Raw genomic sequence first — 23,138 nt, 5'->3', positions numbered from 1 at the left:
TCCTTCGGATGCCCAAAGGACTGGGCACGAAAATCCGTTAAAAGAACTTGCTACAGCACCGATCGATCCAGCGTGTGCACACTAGATCCCATGGGTGTGAATGCACAGATGACCACTCGAAGATCATCAGTTACAGGTAAGCAACCTGTTTTTCCATATTCTCAGAATGGCAAAATGATATCTAACGAAATGATATTTAAAATCAACATTGTTATTGTTCAGTCGCACAGTCGAGTCCGACTCTTCGTGACCCCATGGACCAGATCATGCCAGGACTTCCTATCTTCCGCCTTCCTCTGAAGTTGGCTGAACTTCATGTTCGTTGCATCTATGACACTGTCTAACCATCTCATCCTTTGCCGTCCCCGTCTTCTTTGACCTTCAATCTTTCCCAGCATCAGGGTCTTTTCCAGTGAGTGCTCCCTTCTCATTTGGTGGCCAAAGTATTTGAGCTTCAGTTTCATTATCTGGCCTTCCAGGGAACAGTCAGGGTTGATTTCTTTTAGGATTGACTGATTTGATCTTCTTGCAGTCCAAGGGACTCTCAAGAGTCTTCTCTAGCACCATAGTTCAAAAGAACCTATTCTTCGGAGCTCGGCCTTCCTTATGGTCCAACTCTTGCAGCCATACATGACTACTGGGAATACCATGGCTTTGACCATGCGGACTTTTGTTGGCAGGGAGATGCCTCTACTTTTTATCATGCTGTTTAGGTTCGCCATCGCTTTCCTCCCAAGGAGCAGGCGTCTTTTAATTTCATGTCACAGTCTTCGGTGATCTGGGATCCCAGATCAAAATTAACCTTTATTCCTTGATCCCAGATCAAAATTAACCTTTATACCACAAATAGGCATGCCTCCCAAATCTTATGTCATGACCTTCCAACTCAAACAATCATTTGTTTCTCAGTGAAAGCCATTCTTTCATTCACACCAAGGAACAAGCAGCAAAGTATATTTTAAAATCCTCCTCTCGCTTTTGCATCTTGCAGTACTTTATACTTACTGTCAATGCTCCCTCTAAGCTGTGGAGTCTTGTGAACAAAAATTCTACTTTGTGAGCTACTGGCATTAAAGTTGTGAGAGAGTGATTTGGCTGCTGCATCAATTAGTTTGGAGCCATCCTTCCTGAGCCAAGACAAACATGTGTGATCTGGAAACTAAAAAACTGTGAGCTAGCTCACACTAACTCAGCTTAGAAAGAATACTGCTTATTGTGCAGTTATTTCCCTTGCCACACAAATTTAGAGATGTCTTTTTGCCATTGTTTAAACAATGTATCAGTTATCAAAATTGGTATTGTTTGTTTTACCTAGAATGTTATTTCTTTATTATTTATCTTGACCACCACTATTCTTCCCATTAAAGACAATTGCAATTTGTCCCATCTTAATGTCTTTTTTAACTTCTTTCCATATTTGAGCATAATTGTTTTGGAATAACATACAATTCATATTTGTCAGGGTGATACCCAGATATTTTACCACCGTCTCCACCTTAAAACCTGTCTTCTTCATTAATTCAGTTTGATGTTTTAAACTCATATTTTTCTTTAAAATCTTTGTTTTTATTATTTATCTTAAAACCTGCTAACTCACCAAATTCTTTTAATTTAGTCCTCAGTAAGTCGACTTTATTTAAAGGATCTTCTTAAATTAACACCAAGTCATCTGCATACGCTCCTAACTTATAAGTCTCTTCTTTCATCTTTATCCCCTCAATTTTCTCCCCGTCTTACATCTCTGTTCAGTATTTCAAGTACTAAAATAAAATAAGAGTAGAGAAAGTGGACACCCTTGTCTTGTACCTTTTTGAATAACACAAGTTTTGGTTAGTTCTGCATTAACAATTATTTTTGCAGACTGAAGTATAGATTGATTTCACCCATTTTATAAAATTTTCTCCAAAGTTCATAATTCCAGTCTCTGTGAACAAAATATCTTTTGTATTTAGAAAGTGAGTCTGAGGATAGTTCAGATGATGAGCCTTTGATTAAAAAGTTGAAAAAGCCACCTACAGATGAAGATCTGAAGGAAACTGTGAAGAAGCTGTTAGCTAATGCTAACTTAGAGGAAGTCACCATGAAGCAGATTTGTAAAGAGGTAAGGGTTTGATGTTAGTTTTGTACACTAGTATGTTACTGAGCGTGGGCATGTGTGCATATATATTTTTCCATCACTTCTTGTGTTCTCTTGGTGCAGAAAAAAGACAGTAAATTAAATTGATGCCTTTTATTTTCTTTGACAATATCTAAATCCACTACTGGCAATATTTTATCAGTTACCTTACCAGAGTGTATGTAAATTGAGACCTGAAAGAGAGCTAAAAGTGGTAAAGAACCTATTTTGCATGTATAAACTCTTGAGCCCTAGATCTCTCCAAGTCTCAGGCATAAGGCCTAAGAAAGCCACCTGTCTACCTTGAATGGATATTACTAGTTGATGTATAGTACTCTTCTACTTGAAACAGTATCTGTCTTATAGGCTAGTTCCTTATGGTAAGGCTGAGCTAACATGGTATGCTTCAGTTTATGTTCACTTTCTGCATACTGCCAGTGCATTGCTCTTCAGCATTTACAGGTTGTGTTCTCTTTATCTTCCGGTTTATTAAAGAGCAGTTGGTTGCATTTTTCATCCCATTTATATCTGAGGTGATTATTCCTATGTAGCAATAACATGAGCATTCTGTCTTCTTTTTGTTCTTTCTTACTTTGTTCTTGGGTTTTTTTGTTTTCTTAAAAAAAAACTTTAATTAGATTTCAGTCCTAAACCTATTGATTTTCATCAGTCAGTGTGCTTACGAGTGTAACTTAAATGTTAGGTATTTGCTAATGGTTAGAGGTAGACTAGTAGTACATAGAAACTTGCATGTTATATGCAATGAAATCTGACTCATATTTTGTAAGTCACACTTTGTTCAGTGGGGCTTACTTTCAGGTAAGCTTACGTAGAATTGCAGCCAATTGTTGTCTGGTGTGAACTTGTTTGGTTATTAGTGTTTATAGATTTCCAATTATTTATATTCCACTTTACCTTCTCAAGGTGGCTAACAAAACAGCAGAGGTTGTGTGGTCACAAACATAGGTGTCGTGGTTTTGGTTTGTCACTACATACACCAAACATTTTTGATTGTACACATTTAATCTTTGCAGAATATAATGTATTAAGATAAAGAAAATGAGGAATAGTTGGAATAGAGGGAGCTTTTTGTTTTGTATCCTGCCTAGACTTTGCCAGAAATCTTCCGTAATAAGGACCATACTAATTTGCAAACCAAATAAAATATTTGTTTTGTATTTGGTGTGAAAAAGGTCCAAAAAACTAAATATTGATCAACCAAAGCATAGGGGCTACTCTGGATCCTGGAGTCTTTGCCCTCCATTTTCATGCACATCTAGGTAGAAGTTTTTGTTCAGTATCCAGGATAAAGGAAGATCCTTCATTTAAACAAACCAGGCATCTCTTCACTGAACATTCATGTCTACACATGTAGTGAGGGAACAGCAGGGGGCGTGAAGGATCTTAGAGGGCTCTGCTGATCTTAGAAAAGTGGGAAAACATTCAAACAAATACTACAGGCAGTTTCATTGGTTTTGTTTAGGTAAGTTTCTTAGATCATCTGGAATGTATTCTAATTGTACTACTTCAACTGACATTCATGTTATATTGTTTCCTCTAGGTATATAAAAGCTATCCCAATTATGACTTGTCTAACAGGAAAGATTTCATCAAAAAGACAGTGGAAGAGGTAAATACTGGATGAGGGAAACGTGGTGTGACAGAAGGACTTCATGTTTCAGATGTTTGGATAACTTTTGGACTTTTAATAAGTGTTTTGAGTGGATGTTAAATTTTTACTTGAATTGGTTAACTACAAAGCTATTAGTTTAGGAGAGAACCAGTATAGGAGTGGTTAAATGGGTTAACCCTGCAGTCAGGTATGTATGTATTTATTTAAAATAATTGTATCCTACATATCTTTAGAGTCAAGGTGGCTTAACAGTGCAACAAAATTTCAAGGATCCAAAACATAAAGAGTTCATTAACAAAACTAAAATAATGTGCAAATTAAAAAGACACAGCTGAATAAAGAGTTGATCTTCTCCCACCCTCACGCCCCTTGAAATAGAGCTGTCTTGCACAGCTCCTTTTTAAAATGTAGCAAATGAAAGCATCTTCCACACCCACTCTGGTAGGCCATTCCAGAGGACTATGCCTCCAGCAGAGAGAGGGCCCATGACCTAGAGCTGTTTCTGTACAGACCTAAGAGGATACCACAAGGAGAAGGCTAGCTGAAGAACATAGCTAGCAGGTAGAAGAATACCAGGAGATGCAGCTCAGTCTTTTTGAACCTTGAGGAAGTAGAAGCAGGGGTGACAGAAAAATTACTTAGCAATTTTGGACATGTTAGCATATCAGGATAGGATACAGTAATTTTAAATAAATGCATATATACCTGGCTGCAGGGTTAACCCATATGCATTGAAGAACCATCTGTGTTAACTTCTGAATCAGTCCACTGGCTCACGTTGCTTAACAGTTTTGAATCGTAATACATGTTCCAGCAGTTGTTTTTTTTCTTTAACTGCTCAAGAGTACCTTCCAATTTTGCAGAAAGGATTTGTCCCTAAATTGGAACTTCACAATAAGTTATGTTCATAGTAAGTTGAGGTGAATACTACGTACTCAGCGAAGCAGTGTTCACAATAAGTTGACGTGAGTACTGCATACTCAGCAATGCAGTTTAAAGAAAAGATCAGTGGTGGCAGCAGAAAGGAAAGCAGAGGTGCATGGTAGTATAGGGGTATTCTGTATCTACTGCCCAGTCCCTGCCATGTTTAGTTGGAAGTAAGGTCTGATTTAAGTGAGAAGATGGCAAGGCAAAAGTGCTTCCATGTAAGGTTTTGCAAAGGCTCAAGGAGGAGCCAGTTTGGTGTACTGGTTAAGTGCATGGACTCTAATCTGGGAGAACCGGGTTTGATTCCCCACTCCTCCACTTGCAGTTGCTGGATGACCTTGGGCAAGCCATAGTTCTGGCACAGCTGTTCTTGAAAAAGAGCAGTTTCTGTCAGACCTCTCAGCTCCATCTACCTTACAGTGTGTCTGTTGTGGGGAGGGGGAGGGAAAGGAGTTTATAAGCCGCTCTGAGACTCCCCTTCACTAAGGACGGGATATAAATAGAGATGTGAAGGCCCAGAAAAAAACTGGAAAAATTAGGGGGGGAAACGGGTTTTTCCGTTTTTTTCCTGAAGCCCTTTTTGTTTTTTCCCGAAAAATTGAAAAAATAAAAGAAAAATTTATTATGGAACGTTTTATTTTAACATGATGAATAAGATATTAAGACAATCTGGAAAAGAAAAAAGACGTGCTAATGTAGCATTTTTTTCAATTTTTCTGAAAATTTCAGGTTTTTTTCCTGGAAAAAAAAGGGGGGAACCCTGGGGGGTTTTCAGAGCTTCAAAATTTACGGAAATTTTACATCTCTAGGTATAAATCCAATCTCTTCTTCTTCTTCATTTATATTGTGCTGTCACCTGTGCAGAGAATTGGTGTGCACTTCATTGCATGCCAGAGATCTAAAGCCCTTCCTAGTAGTGTGCTGGCATGCTGTTTAGATTGAGTGTGAGTCATGTTAATTTCCTTGGAACTTAGTTCCAAGTAAGTGGTTAAAATGGCAGTCATAGTATGTTTTGAACAAGGGTGGGTTTAAATAGTCTGCAAAAGATTAAAAATGTAAACCAACTTCTCTTCTAGCTCATTTCGTGATCTGATGGGAAGAACGCGAAGATTGGATATTTGTTCCCATGGATTTAAATATTTTGTACACACCAGCAAAAATGTTAAATTTTTGCCTTTTTTTATAACATAGTGTTTTGTCAAGGAAGATTCTACAAACTTAATGTTCTGAGTGCTGAAATTGCTTTAACTTTTAAAAATTGCATTTAATGCAGTTCTTAGATTTCTGCATGGTGATGAGTGTTTTTTGCTTTCTACTTTGTACATCATGACATTTCTTTTTACATGTAGGTCTGTGATAGCTGTTGTAATTTTAGTGCATTGTAATGTAGAGAATTTTTTTTTTAAGAAATCAAGTAATATGAAAACTATCAGCACATATGTATGCGGAGATTAATATTGCAGTATTGGGCATTACGTTTATTTTGGATACATATCCATTCTGTTGATTAGGAATAAAAACATTTCCTAATTGCAAATACTCTAAATTATCTTGCATGCATGTACATCTGAGAACTTGCAAAGCAATTGGCAAATAGATGTTATTTTTGTACCTTTAAGACCTTGCTGTTGTATATAAGCTTGATTCAGATTTCTTGACAAAAAAACTTTTTAAAAAATGTGTGTGAGAGAGAATTTATGACCCATATCAGTGTTCAGGAATAGGCTGAGATTAATTAGGAACAATCATAACTACCCTATAAAAGTTTGCTTACCTTGAAAGGAAATTCTAACTGCCATTTTATTTTTCAGTGTTGAAATTGGTAGTGGGGATTATAAACCTTGTTCCAAAGGTTTGACAATAATACCCTGTATGCAGAACCTTAAGGCACAGGGGGAGAAAACATGCAGCTTTGACTTCTAAGATAATTAATAAACTTCCTTGCAGTGGTTACAATTGGAGAAACGGATCATGTTGAGTGGGTGTATGATCCACAGTTCTTGAATAGATGCAGTACGACTAGTAAACAATTTCTAGAAAAACAAGCCCAGTTATGTAGGAATAACTTTAGTATGGTCCCTTAATGTCTTGGTAGCCTCAGCTGGACATTTCTGTATTCTTGTCCAGAATGAGGATGTACTATAAATAGGATAAATGTTTAACTGTTGCCTGTAGTGCTGACTAAGTCTGTTTTTGTTAAATAATTTCCCCCCCTAAAAACCTCAGTTCCACAAATAAATATGCATTAAAGTCTAGACCAACAAATACTTGTTCACAACTTTTATGGAACTATGAAAAGGTACATAACATGATCATGAATTAGTTCAACAAATGCCAAACAAGTATGTGTCATAATGTAAAATGTAACCTCTCCATGATTGTGTTGGTTACAAGTACTGCAGATTTTTAAATATTGTAGTAATGTGCAGTTGATGAAAGTAGAGATCTACATTCTGGAAATATTAAGCCAGTTAGTAATCTGACCGATCTCAACCATTTTTACGACTTGCTGTGCATGTAATTCTTTATATTAAGGCAAATGTAACTAAGTTTTGTATTCAATAAATGTCTTTAAGGAAAGTATATATTTTGACATTTCAATACATGTACAGTAAAATTTGATAAAGAACAAAGGGTGCCTGTTGTGTCTCATCTAGATAAAAATATTCAGCCTTTTCCTTGAAATAAGGTACAAAATCTCCAAATCCAGGTGAGGAGGTAAAATTTCTATGTAAGATTATCTCGTTATAACACAAATTCACCTACTGTGTATAGGTGTGTGGATTAAGATATAGTGCCCTTAAAAACGGTGGGGGTTTGGCACCTTTGTGAAATCAGCTGTATCAGCCTGTCTGAATTTAAGTATTTGTCTCCTGCTTAACTCCCAGAAAGGACCCAAAGCAGTTCCTTCCCCCTGCAAATACTATACACCAGTAGCCAACAGTACTGTAGCAAACTGAACTCATGCCATTTTCTAGTGAGAGAACCATAAGATTATAGGAGCTGTTTCCCCCTCCTAACACTTGCTGCAGTGATTGCTAGTTGTATCTATAGTCTGTTTCATGCAGGTTTTTCTGTCCAAGTCTGTATGGGGGTTGATGCTGGATTATGCATGTAAGCTAGTCCATAAAAATAGCCTTTAAAGCACGGGTGTCGAACTCATTTGTTATGAGGGCCAGGTCTGACATAAGTGGGACCTTGTTGGGCCAGGCCCCATGTTACATAAAATGTAATGCCAAGTAGCGGAGATATAAACTTTATAAAGGACACAAACACAAAGGATTTTTTTTACTTAAAATAAAAACATACTTAAAACATTAGCAATATTTTTTTTTAACAGTGTCTGATAACTGACACCTCTTGCTCTGAATTATTGCATCAAAAGGTCTGTGCTGTTGCAGTCTTGAGTATGCTGTTCAGATGTGTATCTAAGCTGCAAACCTACGATGATGCAGCAGCACTGGAAGAAGAAGACAGCCAGGACTTCCGGTCTACGGAACAGCGATGGCGGATGCTCTCCCCACTACGGGGAAGAGCGAATCGCACACCAATGGCCTGGAGGGGTGCCACCTCAAGTGACACCTCCGCGGGGGCTTTTGAGGGGTAGCCTCTCCGACGGCGCAATGCCAGAGAATTGAGGCTTCTCTCTGCCCCAACGATCCAATCGCTGAGTGGCCTTCGGGCACAAGCGGGACTGACCGGGACAAGCGCTGGAGATCGAGCGGAATGGCGGATAACCGAGTGCGGTCAGAAATTGACTGACAATGAACGTGAGTTCTGGGGAAACGGAGTAGGTTGAAAAGCGATCCCCCCTCGCGCGGTTGAAAAAGTGACTGCAAAGAGGGACGCTTCTTATGCGAATGAGCGGATAACGGACACAAAGGGGGAGAGGAAATAAACCGAAAGTGTTTTGAGGGACTTATCTGAATTGTGAAGTTGTTTGGCGAGTTTTCCGAGTTGCGTGGAAGCGGTTGAAACTGTAAACAAAACTGAAAGATGGCGGCCCAGCAGAGAAAGTTTAAAACGAAGCCAGGCAGCCAGAGTCCGAAACCGGAAGAGGGAGCAGATGTCTACAAACTCCTGGCGGATATGCTTAAGCCAGTGATGGAACAGTGATGTAAACAAAACCAGCAATTGACTGTGATGAATAAAAACTTTGCAGCACAGCAGCTTCAGCTGAATGAAACAGAGAAAAAAGTGGAGCAGGCAAACAAGAAAATTAAAGAAATAGACACCACAAGCAAGAAGTTGAAGAAAAGGCTGGGAGATGTGGAAACGAAGCAGAATTGCCAAGAGAATCTAGTTTTGCAGCTACAGATAGAAAAAGCTAACATGATTCTCAGGTTTCAGGGAGTTCCTGAAACGGATCGGGAAGACTTGAAAAAGGTGCTCAGTGAGATCATCACTTAACAGCGGATGAGCTTGTAAATTAAATGGAGTCAGCCTATAGGGCATACTCCAATTACATTAAAAAAATAGCTTACCTGGAGAAATAATGGTCAGGTTTTCAAGAAGACAAACTAGAGATGCCATTCTAAAAGCAACATCAGCAACTCCACTGAAAATGGGAAATGTAATCATTAAAACTTTAAAGGACATTCCATTTGAAAGCAGACAAAAGAGGAAAAATTTCAAGGACTTAATTTCTTTTCTTCAAACTAATGGAATATCGTATAGATGGGCGGTCCTGGAGGGTGTCATCTTTAAGATCAACGATAGAAGAGAGAAGATAGATTCCACTTTTAAAGCTAAAGAATTTTTGAAACGTCAGCTGGGGACAGATGATGAGTCTAAAGAGGGAGAATCGAAGTCTAGTGACTGCTACCTTGGGAACGGAAGAGAAGGGTGCAGGACCTGCCAGATTTTAGAGACAGAAAGCCGAAGTAAAGGCAGAAGGACTTGGAAAATGGCCTTCTGAAGCGAAGAATAAGATGATGATCAGAGACTTCTCTCATAACAACTAACAAAATAACATATAAATAGCGAACTGTTATAAGCAAGAACTCTACAAGTATATTGTGATAGTAAAACTAATCGTACTAACATTTTTACTAACAGTGAAAAGATCTCCTCTTGGGGTTTTAGTTTAGTGTAGTTTGCTTTCCTTTATCATTAGTTGTAGTCCCTTCCCTAATATTTCTTTGTAGTTTTGGTAGTATTTGCAAAATAAAAAATATCCCTCCGGGGATTTAAAGAAAGAAGACGACGACAGCCAGTTCCACTGCGGGCCTCATCTGGCACCCCTGCTTCAAAGGATCCAGAGTGTCTTGGCTTGGATATGTTAGAATAGATTGTCTATAATTTTCAAAGTTATGCATAACATTTTGTAGTTCATTTCATGTTTTGTTCTGTAGAAACTATAGAGATATGACAGGTAGTGCAAAGAAAGATAACTGAATGGAAGATAGATCCTGCTTTCTACTGGTGGAGGAGGGTATTTGTGGGAGCCTTAGATCTCCAGCCCCCTCTACAGCCAACACTGTACTGAGGATGGTAGGTAGATCCCCAGCACCTGCCCTGCCTGTTCCTCAAGCAGGACACAGAGCTTTGCTCTTCATCTGCCACTAGGGTTGCCAGGTCCAGGTTGGGAAACTTCTAGAAATTTGGGGATGGCACGGGCCTCAGTGGAGTACAATGCCACAGTGTCCCCCCTCCAAAGCAGCCATTTTCTCCAGGAGAACTGATCTCTGCAGTCTGGAGATGAGCTGTAATTCTGAGGGGATCCCCAGGTCCCACCCGGAGGCTGGCATCCCTGTCTGTCTGTGCAGGTGCTTGAAAAGGACAAGAGTGACCCAAGTCTCAGCCATTCTGAGGCTAATCGTTTGCTACTGAATCTGTGGTTCAGACCCACTACTGCAAATTCAGATAACCAAAGATTGAGCCAAGTCAGTGTTGATGTTGAATTCCCCACTGGGCTGTTAGGCCAAGGTAACTGGTGTGTGGTGTTCCTGCCATGCAGCAGAAGAGCAGCCTCTGGGTGGAAAGTCAGGGACTCCCATTCCACACTGTGGTGTCTGTTAGTGTGAGGGGCAGGGCTTCTCACCACCTGCTGTTTGAAGACCTGGAGAGTTTGTCTGATCAGCCAGCCAGTACAGACTGAGGTCCCTCTTGCCCTTGAACCACTTGGCTTGAGCTAGGCTATTGGGCCACTGTGGTTCCCTTGCTGGCCGGAGGGGAGAACACAGAAACTCCAGTTATTCGTATTCATGGTTTCTCCATCAGCAAAGGTACATGGCCAGGGCAGCCATGATCTTTGTGAGGCCTAATGGGAAGTATAGCTGGTTATGAAAACCCCAAGGTGTTGTGTGCAACAGGGAAGTGAAAGGCAGGCTTCCGCTAGGTCAGTGGAGGCAAGGAAGTCACTCGTACACAGGACTTCAGGGGAATGGGCAGGAAGCTGTTTTGCACTAAATCAGACCACTGGTCTGTGAAGGTCAGCATTTTCTCCTTAACTGACAGCATTTCTCCAGCCTCGCCACTTGCCCCTCCCTTTCCCAAAGTAGTGCCATAACCTTACTGAGCATAATGACAGTTTTCTCTACGGCAACTGAAAAGCAGCGACATGGAGAATGCATGCAGAGCTGAAGAGAGATTTATCTGGTTTCCTGTTTCAGGCTTTCAAAAGCAAGACTGCTTCCTAGAGCCTGCTGTGTAGCAGCTTAATGTACTTCTATCACACCTTATTATCTATCAGTTATTCATACTGAAAAGGCTTGTAGAATCCCCCCCCCCATTTACTCCAAGAGGGATTAATGTCAGCACAACCAAGCGAGCACTTTCCAGTTTTATTGTGTCACCATTAAGTCATATGAGCTGCACACTGCAGACATCATGCACCACAGCCAGAAGAGATTGCTTTTTTAATGTTACCCCAGATTATTTACAAGGCATTTTTGTATGTACACAACAGAAAATGAGCATGCTCAGAAAATAAACTTCGCAAGGTTTTTAAAAAATTCTTTGGGATCGTTATGTGAACCCTCTGACTTCCTGAATGATATTTAAATAACTGCTTAAAAAAGTAGTTTCCATTATTTCAACAGGTTTTTTATGGATTAGTGTTTCTGTTGCTTAAGCACTTTTACAAGGCTATTATTTACAACTATTTATAGAGCAAATGGTTGCATATTTACAGAATGAACTTCCATTTTGTCTTTGTACCAATTACCACAAAATCCTTACAAGTAATGCCTAATTTCAAGTGCACAAGAGCTTTGCTTCAAAGAGGCTTGTAGTGTTCACTTCAGACTGTCCCCGAGTGCAAATCTGTCTGTTTTTGAATCCTGATATAACAAATTAGCACTTCAGGTAACAGCAGGACTCCTACCTACGAAAGAGACTAGTTTACATGATCACCATTTTGCCTATTTAAATTTTTAAAGAGCAGGAAATACAGGGAAATTATATACAACACTTTTCATATTTTCCATTCCTCACTAAATATTTTCTGTTACACTAATAAAATGACAGCAGTTTAACTGTAAAGATCATCATTTAACAGAGTTTCCCCCCCACACACTCCTCTCTCTGCTGTGATCCCATAAACAAAGTACACTGCTGGGCTCTCTATACTTCAGTACTTATGTGCCAGCCTTTGCTGATTTTAGCGGAAAAGATGAAAACCTCTGCTTAATTCTGTCATGGACCTTGGTGGAATTCAAATATGCTTAATGCAGCAGGATGACAGCATCTTGTTTTACCTAGTACAGCTCACAAAAGTCTTATAATGCCAAGCCCTCACCATGGCGTAACAACCATACATATAAATGACTCTACCTACACACAAATGATTTACTGGTTTCAGCTGGTCTGTTTCAAGGATCAGCAAATCTCAAGCCCCACCCTATTATATACATACAATAAGGTGTTTGACATTTCCTATGACAATAAAATGAGATTTCTATGAGACTGTTCTATATATCTCTTTTGATTACCAGCAAACTCCACTGCTATGTTTGTAAGCAGTTCCAGTCATCTGATCTAAAAGGAATTATCTACATTATTCAAAGCATGATTGGAGGCAGCCGATACCTTTCTTGCAGTTCCACCATTTGCTATTCAACAGTTTGCCCGCTGCCATTTTGAAAACACTGTCATAATCAAGTATTCTGCATTACTAAACCTCAGAAGGACCACAAAGGAAAATATACGGGTCTGGGCACTCAAATGTCCACAGACCTTGTTCATATATCAGTTAGCATCCCATGCTGAGACACATGGACATAATTGCATCTTCAGGTGGAAAAAAGTAATGCACAACAAAAGATGGAAGTTTTTTTTAAAAAAAAGTCTGTAAACAGTAGTTTAGCCTTCAGAATGCTGCTATCTTGCTTGCTTCTCGGACGCCGCTCAAATATGCTCCTGTAACTGTCTGCGGAAAGTGCCTATTAGTGGCCTATTTAAAAGAGAGAGAGAAAGAAATCTGAGAAAATGTTATATGAAAAGAAAAATGCATCAGTAATACATAATGCTTGCACCGGCACACACAGAAAGTTTCTCGTTTTGATTTGGTCAGAAACGTATATCAAGTAAAAGTCCAAACAGAATTTAATATTTAAGGATAGAATTATTGGGTATTCTCACAGTGGAGAGATTATAATTTACACAGTACTTTGATTTGGTATGATGAGCTGCCTAGATTGTGAAATCCTATGTTTTTTAAAAATGGGATTCGCTGGCACAAGAGACTGGAAGTGGATCCAACCATCTTCCAAGGAGCCCTCGTCCAATTTAAGCAGCTCTTCCACTGGAGGATGGTCTCTTATGCTAGATGAAGGTTTCAAGCTTTGCTCGGTGGAGCGGTAGGACGGGCAGGATCCACCCCAGTCTTTCTCAGAGCAGGGAGTTGGGCCAGTTGCACTGGATCATTTCCAAGCTGGACTTTTTAACAGGTTTCCTAAGAAGAATCAATTTACTGGCAGAAGTTATTGTAAATACTTATTTTCCTACCCTATTTCTAGCCAAAGTATAGTCTCCTGAAGCAGCTCAATCATAAAAGCAAATTACATAACGTAAAACCTAATTTAAAGTAACAACGCCCTAAAACCACACTAAAGACCAGCAAAAAACCCCACATTAAAGCCAGTGAACTACCAATAATGACATCCTTCCCCTACGAGCATAGAGGGAGCTGGCCAGGTCTCTCCCTTGGTAGGGAAACCTGCAGAAAGGGTGCCAACCCACAGAGGAGGCCTACTGCGCCTCCGATGGCAGGGGTAACTGCAGCAGGGTTTTTCTAGCAGATTATGAGGGCACAGGAAGGAAGACAGAAAAGGCACCCCTTCAGCAATCCATGACCAAGACTGACTGTTTATTTATTTATTTATCGTATTTATATTCTGCCCTCCCCGCCGAGGCAGGCTCAGGGCGGCTTACATAATATTAGACCAGAGATAAAACAGATAATTACATAAAATCACAATAAATATAAATTTAACAGACAGTACACAAAGAGCTAGCACAGGTTAGGTCACGATGGCAGGCATCTGACAGTCAGCTAGTATCATAGTCTGGGACTTGTCGACGGAGCACGGGCTATTCAAGTTGGTATGATATTAGAGCCAGGACCTCAGATTGATGGATGCGACTCACTAATCAAAGGCCTGGTGGAAGAGCTCCATTTTATAGGCCCTGTGGAACTGTGAGAGGTCCCGCAGGGCCCTGTTGTCTTCTGGGAGCTCATTCCACCAGTATGGAGCTGCCACTGAGAAGGCCCTGACCCTCGTCACTGTTAGCCTGGCTTCTCTAGGGCCCAAAAGGACATTAAGGACATTAACTGGTAGCCTTTTTTTGCCATCAAGTCACAGCTAATTTATGGCACTCCCATGCGTTTTCAAGGGCACTGATGTTCACAGGTGGTTTGCCGTTGCCTGCCTCCGCATCAGGACCCTAGCATTCCTTGGTGGTCTTTATTCCTAATACTGCCCAGTGCCGACCCTGCGTAGCTTCCAAGATCTGATGAGATCAGGCTAGCCTGGGCTATTCAGGTCAGGGTAGTAGCCATTCAGACGAGGTATTATTGGTTAACTTCAGACTAAATTGGCAATTTCCACCTCTTCCCCCTTCCTACTCCAGACCCCCCCCATGTAATTTCTCTAGGCCCCCTACCCCTCAGGAGCAGCATTTTGGGGCAATCAATGGGCTGCAGAGGGAGGGAAGTAAATTCCATTCTGCCACAAAAAACTTTAGCCTGGGTCCAACCCAATGACTTCTCTTCCACTGAAGACCATCAGTGACCTCTTCACTGCACTCATACACTCTGTGAGGGTTTACTGCACTTTTCTAATTTAATTACCAAGATGTGCATTAATTGTGGCCAGATATCTGTTTCCCAGGAAAGGATGGAGTGCATCAATCACAGATTCTACTAAGAATCCAGCACCAGACTCGGGTACCTCAAAGCTGCAAACTTGGATCTTTCAGAGAGAATATGACTCTATCCAAAAGAAGCCCTGGATTAACTGACTCACCCACCTTCAGTTTCTCACTCTAGCCTAATTTACACATTACTAAATCCATTTCAAAGAAGCCATGGCCTCACTGGGATTAGAAGGAAACAAACATTTAAGTGGATGTTGTTAGGAAAGGGTGAATATGCGTTTAGAACAAGACAGGCGTCTCTTCCAGAAAGGAGGGAGGATAAGATCCCCAACCTACATTCCAAGGAAGTGACATTTTATGGTGACCAGATGAGCTGAGAAAAATGGCAGAATCAACAGGCCAAATTTAAGCATTTGGGCCAGGCTGTCAATTGTCTTGATAAATTATTAGTGGCTGGCTCAACCTCTTGAACACAGATCATTTTGGTGCAGTGTGTGATACTCCTTTTATCACTTTTGAAGTGATTGGTCAGAAAAGTTCTGATTGGGCCAGGTAGGGAATTCCCAAACTAGGGAGAATATCCAGTAAATGGGGCAAGCAGGAAGTACAGGTCTGTGTCAAGATCTCAGTGGCAGGATGCAGAGGTCTCTAACCCCTTGTCAGGGACAGATGGGAGATGTCAGATGTCTGATTTCTATCATCTCGGTCTTGAACCCATCCTTATTAGAGGGACATTAATCTCGAATGAGCACTGCAACACCACCTCCTCGTCCCCCAGTTATGTACAGATAATTATGTTTTTAAACTTTTCATCTCTGGGTTTATTGGGACGGGACTGTTGGAAAGATCGCACAAGTGCTTGGCTGCTTTGGCATGTTTAACAGTCAGAGTGAGTACCCAAAGGAGAGTTCTGACAGACAAAAAATGGAAGATGAGAAGAGGCTGAACTCCTCTCTGCTCCCAAATATAAATCCAGCCAGCCAAAAGGGGGAAAGGGACTAGAATAAGTCCTGGCTCGGGAGGGGGGCCCCTCCCCATGATGGCAAGAATATCCCTAGGAAAATGGAAATACTGTTTCTTTTTTTAAAAAAAAGAGAGCCTTTGGCACATGACCTTGGCAGAGTGTGCTGAAATAAGACTTTGGTACAGTTGGGGAAAGTTGGTGGCTGCGGGAAGCCAAGAGGAGGAGGGTCTGTGTCAAGTGCCCTCAGCTGCACTATCGGTCATGTTAACCAGTCCTTCATGTTAACCAGTGGTTTACATTTAATAAAGCATTTCTGTGGATGGAAGGATTTCTACCTACAGAGTATGGCTTTGTCTCTTCCCTCCTGCCACAGCCTCAAATGCTCCCCCCAGTGCTGGTCCTGAGCATTCCCCGTCCCCCAAGGGGTATTCTGGGCTATGGCAGGAAGGAGGTGAGAAAACCACCCTCTGCAGATGGAGCTCCTTCATTACAAAGCAGTGGTTTCAACGGTCTCAAAGAATAAGGGGGTCCATAAAAATAATGTGGCTGATGTGTCAAATACTGCTGAAAGTCCAGGAGAATCAAAGACATATTTCCCATCTGCGTCTAACAATGTTATTGATCAACACAATCAGGCAATTTCAGTTCCAAAACCAGGCTAAAATGAATTTGAATGTCCAATCCCTGCCATCTCTAACACATACATGATCCAGGCAGTTGGGGTGAGATATATCTTTCTACCAAAAAACCGAAAGATCTGTTGCCACTCACCCTACTGTCCCAACTCAATGTAAAGCAGCTCATTTTTACGGGATCGGAAACTTATTTCAAGTGCAGCACCTATTTCTGGTTTTACTGGCTCCCCATAATACCTCCATAGATAACGGTTTATCATCTGTTTCAGCTTGTAGGTTGTTTCAGCAGAAACAAAATCCTTCAATAGATAATCAGGCACACAATCAAATTTACCTCGCCAGCAAAGAAGATGGTTCCTTGTATGTCTTCTGCTAGGATGTCATAAGCTTCACCACTGCCACCTGTCTTTACAAAACTATATGCCATCTGGATCCAAGGCTCTTTGTTCCACCGTGTCACAAAATACTTGACAGGGTCTGGCACTTCCTGCATTATAGAAACAAATGTATCACAGAATCTAATAAACAGAGAGTAGACCAAATGCATAGTACAGTATGTTTTAAATGCCTATTTAATACTCCTAGAGTATTACGCTAATGTATTATGTTTTAAATAGATCCATGAGCATTTTAAATCAAAATACAAATAGCCACGTGTTTCCTATTGAATTCTTCAAAGAGCATCCATGCTTGCTGTTTGAGAAAACAGACCTACCTGTTCCTTAAACAGTTCACGGAGGACAATCATGCACTGCTGAAGAACCTGCTTATCTTCCATGTTCTTGATACTTGAAACGGCATCGCCAGTGATGACAGACATCAGAACACAGCATTTACGCTAAAGGCAAAACAGATACAAGGATAAGGGCAATGACAACATACTGTAGTTCTGTAATCGAAAGCCTCCCTCCTCAATAACCCCCTTCTACACTAACGCGACTTACTTATAAAATGGAAAAGATTATAGGCACCTATCTAAGTTGTAGACTCACTGAGAAATACTCATATCCTGTGTGCCTACAATGGGACAATTTTGACAAAGTGTCCATATTATTGTTTTATTTATTTATACCCCTACTTCCCCCCCCCCAAGCAGCTTTCGGAATTCAAAGAGGTTTACAACATTGTCTGCCTTCCGCCATGTTATCCTACCCTGTGGGAGAGGTAAGGCAAGAGAGACACAGGCCCACAGTCACCCCAGGAGCTTCCATGGCAGAGTGGGAATTTGAACCTGTGTCTCCCGGATTCTGCGGGCTTCCATGGCTGCAGTGGCTCAAGTGGTTAAGATGCTGAACTGCAGGCTGTGGAAGGTCGGTAGTTCAGCAGTTCGAAACCCGGGTGCCGCATGATGGAGTGAGCTCCCATCTCTAGCTCCAGCTCCTGCCAACCTAGCAGTTCGAAAGCAAGAAATTGCAAGTAGATAAATAGGTACCACTTTGGTGGGAAGGTAACAGCGTTCCGTGCACCTTGGTGTTTAGTCATGCCAGCCACATGACCACGGAAACGTCTTCGGACAGCGCTGGCTCTTCGGCTTTGAAACAGAGATGAGCACCGCAACCCTAGAGTCGGATTCGACTGGCTTTCGAGCAAGGGAACCTTTACCTTTACCTCCCGGATTCTAGTCTGACATTCTAATCACTACACCATGCTAGCTTACTAAGAAACTAATTTAAAAAGTCAACAAAGCCATCAGACATTCTTATTGACTGCATTATAAGCCTGCTCAACTTTTGAGAATTCCACAGGGAATTCATTAAGCATCAATTTACACTTAAACAAAGACAGGAAGAACATATTTGAAAGCATGCCCTGTTTCCAGTATTTTATATCCGATCGAAAGAATAGGAAAGGCAGACAATTTGGTATTTAGTATACATAACACGGTATACACAATACCTGTGGGTCCATGTCATAGAAAACACTGAACAGACCACGTTTGTTGGAACTAGGGGAAATATGGCCAAAAAAATCAGCTCCTTGAATTTTGCTGTCCCAGAATCTGTAAGGAAACTGCAGCGCGATCTAGACAAAAAGAGCAGAAGTCAGAACAGTCACAGACCTGTTGCATTTTACAAACCGCTTTGTAAGTTCCCATATTTTTAATAAGTTTTTTTAAAAAATATATACCACATTCCCTACTAAAGTACCCTTGGAGGCTATTTGGTTATTCACCTCAAGCCTCCAATATGAGACAGCTATATCCCTAAACAAGCAACACCGTTATTCTTTCTTTGAGCTTTGAAGCAGTGATGTATGTTTGTAAATCTCAACGAGTGGAAGCACACACTGCTTCCAGACAATAAACTGCAAGGTAGTTCTTTTGAATCCTGTAGAACAGGATAGCCAGAAGGACGTCGTATCCCTGGATCCAAATCAAAATTCTTACCTTCTCAATGACTCCCGCTCCTAAACTATTGATGGCTTTCATTTTTCTCTCTGGCAAAGCTGGGTTAAATTGAATGGCGCCTTTCTGAAGTATAGCCAAAGGTATAGCTACTAAAACCTGGGAAGAAAGGGACAAACCTAGTTAAAGTGCAGCTAAAGGAGCTCAATGTAGTGGCTACTCTTAGAGGATTTCTGCGGCGGCAGATCATTCTAGTCTTTGAAGTCTTAGGCGTATGAGCTCCCGTTCCAAGATGCTAAAATTGGACGATAACCACCAAGTGACTTCAGGACTGCCTTTATAAGAAAGTCTACACTTCCTTTATGTCCTACGTTTAGCTGGAATCAAGGACTGTTTTCCAGCCAATAACAGCCTGGGGCGGAAAAAGATTCAACAGTTGCTGGTACAACCATATCTTTCTACCTTAGCCCTAGAACACCTGTTTTCTCTGGTGTCTTGTTGTAGGAGAACCTTCTATTCTGTTACAGACTTCAGTCCTCCACCTCCTTCTGTTCTAGACCTCAGTCCTCCTTAGCATGAATGGACAGATGTTATAAAGTAAGAGATTCTATATTCAGTCCCTAGCACCTCCAGTTAAAAGATCTTGGGCACTAGGAGTTGAGAAAGACCTTTCTCTGCCTGAGATTCCTTAGATCTGTTCCCAGACAAACAGTATTGAGCTACGTAAAGAGAAGAAGAAGAGACTGGATTTATACCCCGTCTTTCCCTTCCCTTCCCCACAACAGACACCCTGTGAGGTAGGTGGGGCTGAGAGAGCTCTTTTGAGAACTGCTCTTTCAAGAACAGCTCTGACAGAACTATGGCTTGCCCAAGGTCATCTAGCAGTTGCAAGTGGAGGAGTGGGGAATCAAACCTGTTCCTCCCAGATTAGAGTCCGCGCACTTAACCATGACACCAAACCACTACGCCAAACCAGTGGTCCAACTCAGTATATGGCAGTTTCTTATGTATAAACTAAGAATAGGCAAGTTTGGCTGGTTCTGTCCTGACTGGTGAAACTTTACTCCAGATCTCTGAATGATCTCTCCCAGCAGTGCATGTAGATATTGAATTGCATGGGAGACAAGAGGAAACCCTGTGGAACCTCAAATGCCAGAGAGTAGATTGTCCAATAGTTTTGAAACACCACTTTCTGGAACCCACCAGAGCCACTGCAAAACACTGCCCCCTAGTGGTATTGAAAGCCACTAACCAGTCCAGGTGTTACTAACAGGAACACACTCCCCATGTCAGCTGCCCAGCAAAGGCCATCCAACAGGCAAGTGTGTGGGTTCCACAAGCAGGTTGAAACCCAATAAAAAAGATCCATATAATCAGACATCATCCAGAAATCCATGGAGTTAAGCCATCACTACTTGATTGAGTACCTTGCCTTCCAAAAGGCTAATCTTACACAAGATGGGGGTAGTTCAAAATAAATGGGCCCAAGGATAGTCCTTGCCTCTTTCAATATTTCTAAGGAATGGACTCCTCATGTAATTAAGCAATTGCATCTTTGTTTAACTTTGTTCAACTTTGCTCAACTTTAACTTTATTTCTCAGAAATTAATGTCAGAATTGGGAAAGGAATGAGATGAGATGTGACCTTTTGAGCAGTCCATTGAGTTCCATCTGTTGCAGTCACTTGGACCTCTTCTCCTGAATAGTCAATATTCCGGACCTGTTTAAAAAGAGTGGGAAAGCATAATTGTGAAATAAGTTTTTGTATAATACAAACACATCCATACAATGTTGGTTTGGGTTTTTTTTTTGTAATTTATACTTTTCTTTCTTTTGTTCTACCTTTCTTTGTTATAAATGAAAGGATACTCACTAAAAGGAATTATGCTAAAAGCAGAAAAATTAACCTACATACCAAGGATAAGGGGTCAAATAACTAACAAAAGAGCAACTGTGCTGTATCAGATCAATGGCCCACCTAGCTCAGCATCCCATTTCACACAGTGGCCAGATATACCCCCTGGAAGGCCTACAAGCGAAGAATGGAACCCAAGACTTCCCATGTTGTCCCCCCCCCCGGGCACTGCTAGGGTTTCTGTTCTCTGTTCAAGGATCAGCTCACTTTGTGAATGACTAGAGGAGGATGCAGAAAATATTTCACTTTTTGTTTTCCACAGGAAGGGAGGGATGTGGAGCAATCATAAGATTGCTCTTATGATTTATGAGCCCTGAGCATTTGACCCTGCATGCTGAATCCCAAGCAGCATGTATTGCGATTCTAGACAAAACCTTTCTCACTGGCCTGATCTCACAGGATTGCTGAGAGAACAAAATCCATTTAAGATATATTTCAACAGCTGGAGCATATACAGTAGGAAATTATAAAAATTATGGTGTGAATAATCCATTGGGGGGGGGTGGAATCATATATTCCAAAGTAAAATCTATCAACTAGCCATCACTGGAAAGAACTTTAGAAAGTTCAGGCAGTTAAGTTCCCCCTGCAAAATGTCTCAAACAAAGCAAGCGGTTGCACGCATGCGTTAACTCGGCAGGACGCCTGGCTCCGAGCTCCTCCAAACACTAAGGTATTTATAGCTTAAACAACTGCAAAACAACTTCAAACCTAGCATATAATTAGGTGCTAAACATTAAATAACAGCTGTGCCAAACCAGAAGGTCAGAGATAAGAGTTTACTCACTCTTTCTCAGCAAGCAAACGCAGGGAAACAAACGGCCGGCTTATTAAGCCCTAATTAACGTCTAAAAATGGCAAGAAGCATTAAAGATCTTTCGGAACAGATTACAGCTTTGCAGAATACATTTATTCAATCTCAAGATAAGATTTCAGAAGAGATTAAAGCAGTAAGACAGGAATTGGCTAAGTTAGGGGAAGATATATCCCATGTTTAAAAAATAGCTCACTTGGCTAAGAATAAAGCTTTAGAAAATGAGCAGAAGATTAAGGTTTTGGTTGGTCAGCTTGCTGATATCTCTGATAGAAACAGACGTGCCAACTTAATTATCTCTGGAATTTCTGAGGAGATTGCTGCCAAAAACCTCAAGGAAACACTAAGGAGCTGGCTGGAGGCTCAGGCCATTAAGATTCAGCCAGAAAATATTGAGAGGGCACACCACCTCCAGGGGAGAAGTAAGGGAGGAGCCCCACGGGGCGTTATTATTAAGTTCTCTAGGGAAAAAATACAACAGCAAATATATAAAGAGCTAAAAAAGAAGATGGATTTAAGCTTCAAGGGCAGGAGGATTTGGCTCAGACGCGATTTTTGTCAAGAAACTCTGAAGGAAAAAAGTCTGATGCGTCCCTATGCCCAAAAACTTTACTCAAACAATATAAAATTCACATGGGGCTATCCAGCCACAATAATTATATTTCAAGAAGGGAAGAGGCTCATGGCACGGAATGCCCAGGAGGCCAAAGAACTGCTCAAAAAAATTGGAATAAATGATGAAGATATAAGAGAACAGGAAATGGAAGAAGGCCCAGACCTAGAAGAAGACACAGATGCAGAGGAAGGAACGTCGGACAGAGGGGGGGAAAGGTCCAGGTCAGAGGCATTTGAAGGAACCACCTAAAGGGAAGTACCCATTTAATTTTAAGCTAATGTTTATATTATAAGTATAAGGGGGAGGAGGGGATGTGTGCACTCCATGAAGTGGAGAGAGGAGAGGAATTGTTCTCTCAAGGGGATTTCTCTACCACAGGGGCGGGGGGGTGAAGGGACGGTCAACTAAGGGTTTGGAAAAATCGCAGCCATGGGGACCTAAAGCCCAGAACCATAAAGAGTATGGATAAAACAATAACCTTGCTTTCTCTTAATGTCAATGGCTTATCCTCCAATCTTAAAAGGTTTAGAATAGCTAGAATAGCAAAGGAACAAAAGGTAGATATATTATGTCTTCAGGAAACACTAAAGAAAAAGAGGGACAGTAAGCCATTGCTGGCTGACCCATCCTGGGAGATCTTAGCAGAAGTCAGATGTAATAACAAGAGCAAAGGGGTAGCAGTATTGCTACAGAAGAAATTTAAAATAGAGGATGTGGAGAGGAAGACAGATGGGAATGGTAGGTACTTGGTAGTAAAGTTTAAACTAGAGGGCAAGAAGTACACAATAGTAAATATTTATGCGCCAAATAAAGGACAAAAGAAATTTCTGGGGAAAATATTTTTAAAAACAAAA

At 41.0% G+C, this 23,138-nt stretch overlaps 2 protein-coding genes across 2 annotated transcripts in view; one reads left to right on the top strand and one right to left on the bottom strand.

Moving 5' to 3' along the window:
• Positions 1 to 5,888, top strand: part of DEK (DEK proto-oncogene) — a 30,747-nt gene extending 24,859 nt beyond the window's left edge. The window contains exons 9-11 of the mRNA XM_015407785.1: positions 1,953 to 2,101; positions 3,678 to 3,746; positions 5,753 to 5,888. Coding sequence (XP_015263271.1) covers positions 1,953 to 2,101; positions 3,678 to 3,746; positions 5,753 to 5,764 — 230 coding nt within the window. The 3' untranslated portion in view covers positions 5,765 to 5,888. The remainder of the gene's footprint in view (positions 1 to 1,952; positions 2,102 to 3,677; positions 3,747 to 5,752) is intronic.
• A 5,264-nt stretch (positions 5,889 to 11,152) lies between these two features.
• KDM1B (lysine (K)-specific demethylase 1B) overlaps positions 11,153 to 23,138 on the bottom strand; it is a 42,516-nt gene continuing 30,530 nt past the window's right edge. Inside the window, exons 17-22 of the mRNA XM_015407784.1 lie at positions 20,585 to 20,659; positions 18,982 to 19,098; positions 18,492 to 18,617; positions 17,311 to 17,433; positions 16,930 to 17,082; positions 11,153 to 13,071 (exon numbers count right to left, since the gene is read on the bottom strand). Of these exons, the coding sequence (XP_015263270.1) occupies positions 12,988 to 13,071; positions 16,930 to 17,082; positions 17,311 to 17,433; positions 18,492 to 18,617; positions 18,982 to 19,098; positions 20,585 to 20,659 (678 nt within the window). The 3' untranslated portion in view covers positions 11,153 to 12,987. The remainder of the gene's footprint in view (positions 13,072 to 16,929; positions 17,083 to 17,310; positions 17,434 to 18,491; positions 18,618 to 18,981; positions 19,099 to 20,584; positions 20,660 to 23,138) is intronic.

The sequence above is a fragment of the Gekko japonicus genome, unplaced genomic scaffold (assembly GCF_001447785.1).
Source record: "Gekko japonicus isolate JY-2015 unplaced genomic scaffold, Gekko_japonicus_V1.1 scaffold2796, whole genome shotgun sequence".
Lineage (NCBI taxonomy): Eukaryota > Metazoa > Chordata > Lepidosauria > Squamata > Gekkonidae > Gekko > Gekko japonicus.
Note: the sequence above shows the minus strand (reverse complement) of the source record. Positions and strands in the feature narration are given on the sequence as shown.